This window comes from Falco naumanni, chromosome 7, assembly GCF_017639655.2.
Source record: "Falco naumanni isolate bFalNau1 chromosome 7, bFalNau1.pat, whole genome shotgun sequence".
Taxonomy (NCBI): Eukaryota; Metazoa; Chordata; class Aves; order Falconiformes; family Falconidae; genus Falco; species Falco naumanni.
The window spans coordinates 19,079,664-19,090,063 of NC_054060.1; the positions used below are offsets into that span (position 1 = coordinate 19,079,664).

Consider the following 10,400-nt stretch of genomic DNA (forward strand, 5'->3'; position numbering starts at 1 on the left):
GCTGTACTACTCACCTCCTTAGTTCACCGTTTCCCAGCTCCCTTTCCTTCAGCTGCGCAGATGATGCTCTCTCTCTAGGACCTCACTGGCAGTGTTCCAGAGTATGTTTTATATATAAAAGCTTATTTCCAATGTACCTAAACATAAACATATAGAGAAACTGATGCAACATACTGAAAAAAGATAACGTAGTGATGCACAGTGACAACCAGAACTGTTCCGTGGATAACCCCAGGTGAGTACTGTTCACCCAGCATACTGCATTGCAAAAATACTTCTCCACTATCAGCACACTGTCTAAAGGCCTGACTTATTAGCAGGTAATTCATGGCAAATGTAAAACCAAGCATTAGCTAGAAAGCTTACCAGCAAAGACACATAAAACCAGTCCATCGTGATATATCCCGATTACACTGAAGAAAATAACTTCCGTAATTTGATGACACTCAAGGAGGAAAAAGATACTTAGCTCTTATAAAAGCAGATCTATGTTTTTAATATAATTTTAATATATTTAATACATTTTTTGCTCCTTTCTCCCCAGTAGCAGCTGCAGGCAAAATTCAGCATGAGAGTTTGTCACTCTGATAGGGACAAAATATGACATTACCACATAAGCATCCAAAGGACAATCGTGTCCAACCATTCACAGAATGAGATGGCTGTCTTTAACGTGGTATGATCTGAAAGACTGAACATAGCCTCATATTGACCAAAACAGCCAGGACAATGAAATCAAGGTTCATATATACAGCCTTAAATAGTCAGGCTAGAGAAGTTTAAGCAGCAAATTATTCAATTTTATTATCATGTGGGTTCAGCCAAACTATTTTTGGATGAACCTCTAAGTAAAGTTGCTACAATGTCTGATTTCTGAGGCAAACCCATGATATTTTAGTAGTAAAAGGGTGGGGGGGAAACAATAACCTATGTTTATGGTTGGTTACTGTATTCCTCTTCAGTTGAAATGGCAAGGAGGATCAAAAGCATGCAAAATGTTCTTGTTTGTATTTTTAGGCATCACTCAAACTGTGAAATGTGCCCATGAGAGGTCAGTTCACTTGTTCATCGACTCTCTGCTCCACAATGATAAGCAAAGCACAGCATACTGGTGCAACGACATCAACACTTTCAACAAAGGAATGTGCCTCAGCTGCAGAAAGAACCGGTGCAACACACTGGGCTACAACATCAGGGAGGAAAGGCTCCCAAAAAGCCGACGACTCTTTTTGAAAACAAGAGCACATATGCCTTTCAAAGGTTTGTGGATATACCTCTCTCAATCTCTAGACTGATCACAAAGTGTGAGAACGAGCCTAAGCTTTGTGATCCTGTTTACTCATTTATTAAAGATTCTAAAATCTATGGGAATAATCAATTTGCTGAGACAAGTGAGAATCCCGGTAGGCCATCCTGATGCCCTTTCATCAAGACCCTGACTCTTAATATTTCTTTGGGAAGAAGGATGCTGCATGCTTGCCACAGGCTAACTGCAGATCTAAGGCCTCAGAGATGCTGAGGGTCCTGATAGAAAGGATTTTCCTAAAACTGGCCTGTGCGAGTTTGTTATAACATATGCAGGCATACAGCCAAGCCAAAAAAGCAGCGTAATTGCTCTGGGAGGCCTGTAAAATCTCCCGTTCCAAGTTTGCCCAAATTTTATCTGCATTTAGTCTAGAAGATGACATATAAATTATTACTTTTCAAACAATGGAAAGACAACAGAATAGCATGGACTTTTACAGGGCAGAATTGTAGCACTAAAAGTGACTGGTACTCTAGCTATATCTCCGCTAAATTACTTTACCAAGTGCACAAAGTAACAATTTTCTAAGGTCAGAGAGACAATCAGTGTGGTTTCTTGCATTTATTACCAGAGAGAGGGGAAGCAGGGCCCTACCTGCCAGTCTCCACCACAAAATGGCGCCAGCCTGGCCGTGGGCCGGTTACAGCTCGGCTGCCAGAGAGCCCATGAGGCAACCGCTGCTGCTGAGTTCCCCTGCCAGAGGGAAGGTTTACCTGTGTTTTAAAACAAGAACAAGCAGGACTGTGTGGTACGAATAGAAGGGACACCATTCTTCTTCCAAGGGGCTGACTGACTTCACCCTCCTTCCAAGGGACTGACTTTTGGCGCACAGCGTTCCTCCTCACTCCTCCTTCCCCAGCTATCGATGAGGCACATGGCGAGCAACAGCACGGCCCGGGCAGGATTCCTGCTTAGAGCCACAGGACACCATGCATGGAAGGGATTCGATGTGCCCAGCTCCTCACCGAGCGGCCATGCCCTCCCCGCAGCCACCTCAGTGCCACCCCTCTCCCCTCAGCGCCGAGGCAGCACCAGGGCCCTTCCCGCCCCCAGCACAGCCCCATGGCCGCGGGGGTCCCTCAGCCCCTCACCCGCCAGGGGGCAGCTCGCCTGCCCCCCCCAGGACAGCGGGGTTGGGGAGGCACCTGGAACACTGACAGGGCGCCCTTGCCGTGGACACTCGAGGGCCTTCCAGTCCTGACAAGAAATGCTTCAAAACGCTGCTTGTGTGACACATCTTGTTTCCCCGCAGTGCTCAGCACTCAACTGCGATGTCACAGATTTTTAAAAAATACAAAAGTTCAGGAATTTTAAAAATATTTTTGAGGTCTTCCACTAAGGCAGCTATGAAGCATTCGGTGATGACTCCAGAGGGGTCTGCTCAGTCCCGACTGATACTCAGAGCAGCTGAATCTGCTGGATCCCTTCTTGTAATTTTAAAAACACCTCAGGATGCTACTTGAAGTAAATTTAAAAATTCTGCAGGCAGCATCTAGCTCCCAGCATTACCATGCCACAGAACTGTCAGGACACCACCCAGATCAGGGACACAGTGCCCTGAGGAGGCGCGTGCACTACCACCACACCTGGGCACCGACGCACCATTCCTGTGCTGCATCTTTCTTTGGGCATGGAGATAATTTCAGCTTGTTGGTGAAATAATCTGTGTCCTATTGGCTCTGATCTCAGTTTTAAACATGTTGCATTTTTATGCTGGGAACTCGTTTTGCTTCAGAACAACATCCTTGGCACATAGGCAGATACCGGTGCCCCAGACAATGGTCGCCTTTCACTAACCGTTCCCAAACAAGGCGGCAACTGTGGGAGGGTACACACAAAGTCATCTTTGTAATGCTCTTAAAAAAATGTTTGAAGATCATGTGAGAAGCCCAAACAGAAGGAATTGGAGAAACTCAACATGACACTTCACAATCCTCTCTGTCTTCACGAAATCTGATGTTTCATTTTTCAAGCCGGTATGAGCACACATTAATCCAGGTCAAACAAAAAAGTAGTTGTTACAAAGAAGTTAACATTTATAGTAAAGCTGTGATGGGATGCTGAGTCAGTCTTTGTATGAATACACTCACCTTTTTTCCCCAAAGTGAGCATCGTAACCACAGCAAAAGCAGCAAAAGCCTAGGCTTTATCAGAACATACACCAGAACAATCAATTTTTACAGAGAGAAAACTCCATCTTCAGTAAACAAGCCTCCCTGCCTACTTTATCCTCATCAGGTTTGCAGTGAAGAATCACTCATTTTGCTTCCTAGTGAGTGACACCTTTTCAAAAGAAAACATATTGTTCACTAACACAAAATAACTATGAAACAACAAAAAGATACAGATTTTCAACCAAATAGCTTCCCCTGTGAACACTCAGAGATGCACATGCACTTCCCCGCCTCCCCCCCCCCCCCCCCCCCCCCCCAAATAATAATAATAAAAAAATCTATCTGTGATATACATTAAGAGATGACTCCCTTAGCAGTCTGGTGGAGCCATTCCCTGAGGTAATGAAGCCTGAAGTGGGCGAGGAGAGGAAATGAGGAAAGAGCATCTTTCTACTCAAGTGTGCAATAATGTTTACCAGAACAGCTTTACATGTGTAATTTGACCAGATTGCAAGGATAAATACAACATTCCTAATTTTTCCAAATACTTTGTGGTTTTTGTTAACAGAAATTGCTTACTTTTTTCTTCCTTAACACCTAAATGTATCAGTTTTGTCAAGAAGGTGGCTGGTAGAATCACCAGACAGGAGGAGTTTTGGACATTTAAAGCTGACAATATCTGTGTGCATGTGGCCTCTAACTGTACATTGGGGGTTTTGGTCATGTGTTTGTTTTTTTCATAATTTACTAAATGTCAAACTGCTTGTAATCAGTACACTGATGATTTCTTAGGCATTCTTCATTCTGACAAAATTCAAAGACTTTCCTAAACACTGTTTCTCTAGAAACTCACCAAATCTTGAAGTCTTAATGACGTCTTTCTTACAGTAATGTCCTTGAACAAAGTCATGTGTTAACAGATGCATGTTAAGCACAATGTATCATTATGCAGTCCAGGAAAGTTTGGGAGTCATCTGTTTTGCAGGGCAGTTTTCCAGCTGATCAGAGAAAAAAGCCTGACTACATTGCCCAAGGTCTTCAATCTGTATCATACATCTCTAGCCATGTCCAGTCATAAGGATTTGTCTGGTGATTAGATAGAGGGCTTGCCAGAAATTCTAACAATTGAACTCCAAAAAAGCTAGAATATTTCTCATGGAAGAACATTTTATCCTACAAGAGAACTCAACCCAGGTTACCTTTTATCCCTCCATCCTTTTATTAAACAGTGAAACAAGGCCCCAAACCCTAATGGATTACACAGCACAGCAACAATCTGAAAAAATGATGATGTTTTAATTTCAACAGATTTGTTTAAAAATATGGAGTATCAATCAGTTTTCTGCTCTGAAAGATAAAATTCTTTTGCCTGAAAAAATTATTGCTTTTTTGACCATTAATTTTGACACCTTACAAATTCTTCCTTTCAACAGTCTATCATTATCAGTTCAAGATCCACTTCATCAACGAAATCCAAGGCAAGCAGATAGATCCAACTTTTACTATCTCTCTGACAGGCACTAAGGAGGATGCTAAAAACCTGCCTATCGCACTGTGAGTATTGATATGACATGTCATTGTACAAGTGAGACTGGGTGCCAATTTATAATACCATTATTGTGTACATGATCACGCTATGAGTGAAATGGTTTGGTACAGCTAAGTGAAGATAACTGGAAATTGCCCTTTCCTCACCCATACTCCCTAAACCCCACAAACTTTTACAAAGTTCATACATTTTTGGCATGACAAATCTCTGTAAAACAAACCTAGTAATCTTTGAAGTCACCCTAATATTAAGTATCCTGTTCACTTAATGTTTGGTCCAGACCATGGCTAACACAGGGAGGTCTAGTCAGTTAAAACACAAATGAATATACACCTCTACTTAAGGTAAAGGATTTTGAATACTTCTCATGATGGACACTATCCGTATTAACAAAAGCAAAGGCAACAGTGTGGGTCAGCATTTGCTCTAGCCACCAAAAGACGTAACATAAATGCTATTATGGGACACCTTTTCTTTCCCTGTCTGAAACCACCTCTGCTTCACCAGCTGTTCAAGTTTCTCCCACTTTTGCTCCTTTTCTAGCACGTTGTCATATTTTACCACCTTATGCACCTGGAAGAGTATCCCAGAGACAGTAATGTTCCCTTCTGGAGAAAGAGGAGGAACAGCAGTTCATTCTTCAGTTTTAAAGAGAAAAGAAACTCTTTTTCCCCCTACTTTAATCCGTAGTAAGACAGCATTATTGTGGTTTTGTTTTCTGCAGAGTTGAAAGCATTGATGGGAATAAAACCTACTCTTTTCTCATCACCCTGGACACTGACATTGGTGAACTAATAATGATAAAGTTCAAATGGGAAGGAACTGCAGTTTGGGAGAATATCTGGGACACTGTTCAAACCATAATACCATGGACAAAAGGCACCCGTCGACCAGGACTTATAGTGAAGACGATCAGAGTAAAAGCAGGGGAAACACAACAAAAGTAAGTAATTAAAACACTTTTTTCTGTAATAACACCACAGATGTCTGACACATAGTTCAAATACATGCATCTGAGTCCCAGCACGTACACCAATGGTGAACTTACCCACATACAGATTCTGGCTTTCCCTCCTCCCCCTCAGATCAGACTGAGTGAGTTTAAAGCAACTTCTAATTTCTTTGTTCTCAGGTCAGAAATGAATAGTGGGAAATGTCCTGGCTCACTACTGCCACTAATCTGAGTTGAAGGCACAGTAACTTTGGATGACAATTTTGTTGATACTTGGGAACAGAAGATAGAGAAGGAGTTAGATCCAAGGAAGAATTAGAACAAGTTCTACCATGCAGTTTTTCTGCACAAATCAATGACAATAACTGATGACAATTTCTGACCTACTTTTAGAATGTGATTCTCTCACTCCATAAGGACTGTATGAAATTGCAAAGGAACAAGATACTACATAAGATAAATAATGACGCCAACATCAAGGCCCTCAAAAATTCAAATTCCTACTTACAAAAAAAAAAAAAAAAAAAGCCAAATCTTAATTATTTGACTTTCAATACCTACTTCATAGAGAAACTCAGCATCACCATTCTTGAAAGTATTCATTAGAAGGATCACATGCAAAACTACACAGTCATCTGATTATTCACTGAAGTTAAGGGTTCTGTTATGAAGTTCCCTTATTTTCATCTCACCCATTTAAGAGCCAGTCCACTGCCTGATAGCTGACAATTACTGCACTGTGCAGGCTGTATAAGAGGTTCCTGGAGTGATAAACTGTGGAAGCAACGTTTAAACTTTTGAAATTTTGACATTTCAAAATATTTTGAAATTCCTGTAGCAGGTAAACAGAATGTGAGCAGTCCTGGTAAACAAAAAGACTATCCATACTTCTGCATGCCACACTTTCACTGGTATTTGACAGTAATTTTTGCACTCTGTTTGTGATTTTTTCTATAATACAATTTTTTCTATAATACAAATACAGTGATTTGAATTTTGTCAGTTGAACTCTGAAGCAGCATCAGAGAGCATTTTTTTTGAGAAAAAAATTATGAATGCAGGCTGAAATCTGTTTTGGTTTTTTTGTTGTTTAGTTTTTGTTTGTTTGTTCATTTGTATTGGGTTTTTTTTGGGGGTGGGGATGGGTGTTGTCTTTCCCCTGCTGATTGCTTTGAAACTGGATCACCAGGTCTGAGTGGCCTTGTTCTCTACATAGAGCAATGCCAATAACACTTTTGAAACTGCTTATTCACAGAGAAATTTCAGCCAGGAGACAGAATAACAAAACTTGTGATGATTCCTGCTGCTTTGATCCTTTTAACTGAGTAGTTTTAATTAAGGTTAATGAGAAAAGCATGTCTTACCTTGTAACTGTGGCTCAGTCTTAGAAGGTGATTTTTCCTTCCTACAGCCTCTTTCTTACCAGCACCAGTTATAACTACTGCAGTCTTTCTGTGCAACAATACTTATCGGCAGAGCTGCATCTCCTTGGTACTGACACAAAACACAAACTAGACAATTTAAAGAGACATTTTCATGAGACAATCTGTGTGCGCTGTGGGGCAGAGGAGGGATCATATTTTCTTGGGTATTGTCCCCCCAAAAAACATACTTTGTACATTCCTCTCCTAATCCAGCACTCAACATATGCTCCTGCTGTAAAGAAAAAAATTAACAAAAATCATTTATATAGAATCTTCTGCCGTTTTAAAAGCAATGATCCCAAATCAGTTAGTACTGACCTAGCTGCCAAAGCAAATTAAAGCATGGTATATACCACAGATTAGAGCACTCTGTTTAAATACAGATTTTTTTGTACCTTGAGAAAAAAAGTACGAAAACTGTGAAAAGATATGTTAGGTATACACGTTTTTCTAACCAGAAAGCTCCTGTCCAATACAGCTGTGTCAATAACCTGGCACAATCCAATTATTACTGATGTACTACTAAAGAAATCCTAGGAAATGAGTCACCAAGGTGGGGAGTTATTATACTAACAAACAACAATGCTGGTATAGTCAGGTACCTAATGCTCCTTTGAAGCTTTTTGCTGCAAACAGAAGTGGGAGCTTATGTCAGGATTTTAATGGATACTGATACTGCGTTGGGTTTTGTTCTGTGCAATCTGGGTTTGTCATGGGAATGGAAAGGACATGTTAGTGTCGAAACACTGTGTTAATGCTGGAGGGGGGAATGAGATTATTAGGCGATTCTAAAAGGCGTAACAAAGGACACTCAAGGAAAAGTTTTTTTTCAAAGAAAATAAGAGCATATAGATTTCAGTCTTCTTGGAAAGACCAAACATCATGGATCAAAGAATTAGCCATTTTGGAAATTCAGTATTTAAAAAAGGCAGCAAACACAAGATGCGTTTTGAGTCGTCTTGTGTTTTCTCAAGCGTTTGAACTGCTGACAATATTTTATCTCCATGTACCTTTACCTCACAATGTTCATGATATTTATATACAAGATAAATTTTCCTTTGTTAATTACCTAATGACAAACACTCAGACACAACGTAACAGCACAAACTTTAAAAGTAGTTAATGAAAACTATTGTGAGCAACCAGATTCCAAAATACCCGAGTTCCAAACATGGAAAACGTTTCTGTAGCATAATGTTGTTGGTGTCCTACATAACTGATTTTTTGCAAGCTGACAACTAAACGCTAGTAGTCCAGCTGAACACTAGCAGGCCAAATCGCACAATCCTGGTAGTAAAGTAAGAGTTGAAACATGAACAGTGGCCATTGAGAATACAAAGACCAAATGACTGTGAGGGTACTAGGGAGAGCAGCGTGCTGCCTGTGACACCAGACAGACAGAGGCATAACGCACGCACATCAGAGCTGCCCACTCCTTTTGCTCTGTACCTACTATCTGGCAGCAGATACATCTCTTTCCCCACCAGCCTATAAAAAAAATGAGATACCTTTCTGTAAAAGGATAAAGTCAGACTTGCTTTTATCTACAGTTTTCAATTTTATACAGATAACAGCCCTGAAAAGTAACAATTACGCTTACATGCTGTGTTTTCTTTCTAGAATGACATTTTGTTCTCAAAGCATTGACAACGTTCACCTTCATCCAGCCCAAGAGAAAACATTTGTGAGGTGTGAAGATCGCTTTCCAAAACAGAACAGAAAATGAGCAGAAACACAAAAGACAACTACTCACTGAAATATATTCAAAATACATCTAATAAAGTGGTTTTAAAACATACAGCTACATTAAATCTAAATACACTGATAGATTCAGAGGTGGTGAAAAAAATACATTTAAAAAAATACAGATTTTGTGATGCAACGGTAAGCTGAAATATTGGCTTTTTTTCATCTACAAGCCTACTCTCAAAGTGATCAATGGGAATTTCAATTGGCAACTGCCAATTTTAAGTTGTTTAAAGTTTTAAAAAAAACCCTGCTCACTAGAAATAAAGATTACTATTCAGAAAAAACACTGCCATAAGCCTTGGAAAAACTTCTTTTTGTTGGATTTAAAGGAAAAAAAAAGAGGAACCTTATTTCCCATTAAATGCTTTGAAACACTAATAGTGACTACTATCAGTTAAAATTTTCTAAATTATTTCCTAATGAAGGGAGATTTAAATCATTCATAGAAGAAAATATTCCCAAACAGATCAAATTGTTAACAAAGAGTTTGAACTTTTTACTTTATAATGTTCAAAAATTAAAATGCACTTCAACATACAAAACGCTTGAGCTATCATAACCATATGACAAGACAAACAACTATATCACCTAAAAATGCTACACTAAACTTTCTCTTATTGGAAAATGCTTTGCTGTTTAACTATTTTAATTAAAGTACTGATTTAAATTACTAGTAATTTAATTATTTTAATGATGCTTAGTATACTAAAGGCAATTCTAGCATAATTGAGTTCAGTTAACTTCTGCATTAAAATCATATTTACATGTATTTACTGAACATGTAAATGACCATTTTAGATTTTAAATCACTGTATAGCAGATTTTAGCATGCTTTGAAACTGCATGAATAAATAAAAGTCTCAAATGTCTTCAGTGTATATAAACAAACTTCATAAATTCAAAATTACACAATTCCCTTGTTTCCTATGTCTGAATATAAAATACATGAAGAAACATTGTCTCAGATAATTTTTATTTTACCATTAGTGCATACTGAAATGCAAATCAGTATGTATGTCAAGAGTATTTTGTTTGTCACTTTGTAATGCTAAGCACAAGATTAATTAAAAATTATGTTTCTACAAGTCTGTATTCTGAATGTAATTTGTTTCAAATGTTCTCTAAATGGTAAAAAATGTGCAAGATAGTCCTGAGACCTGGAGCAAAGCCTATTTTCCATACCAAGACATTGCAGGAAATTTTGAATCAAAACATACAGATGTTATCAGGATTAAAGTGAAAATTATCTAAAGAGCATGACAAATGAACAAGTTGAGTAGAATGAGTAATCCTGCAAGCAATGAAC

The 10,400-nt window shown here is 39.1% G+C and overlaps 1 protein-coding gene across 5 annotated transcripts in view; it reads left to right on the top strand.

Moving 5' to 3' along the window:
* LIPC (lipase C, hepatic type) overlaps positions 1 to 10,179 on the top strand; it is a 63,748-nt gene extending 53,569 nt beyond the window's left edge. For 4 of the 5 annotated variants that reach the window (XM_040600597.1, XM_040600598.1, XM_040600601.1 and 1 more), the window contains 4 exons: positions 1,018 to 1,260; positions 4,854 to 4,974; positions 5,694 to 5,912; positions 8,966 to 10,179. In XM_040600597.1, the coding sequence (XP_040456531.1) occupies positions 1,018 to 1,260; positions 4,854 to 4,974; positions 5,694 to 5,912; positions 8,966 to 9,071 (689 nt within the window). In that variant the 3' untranslated portion in view covers positions 9,072 to 10,179. Of the gene's footprint in view, positions 1 to 1,017; positions 1,261 to 4,853; positions 4,975 to 5,693; positions 5,917 to 8,965 lie in introns of all 5 variants that reach the window. The other variant, XM_040600600.1, reaches the window with a different exon arrangement.
* Positions 10,180 to 10,400: the final 221 nt, after the last annotated feature.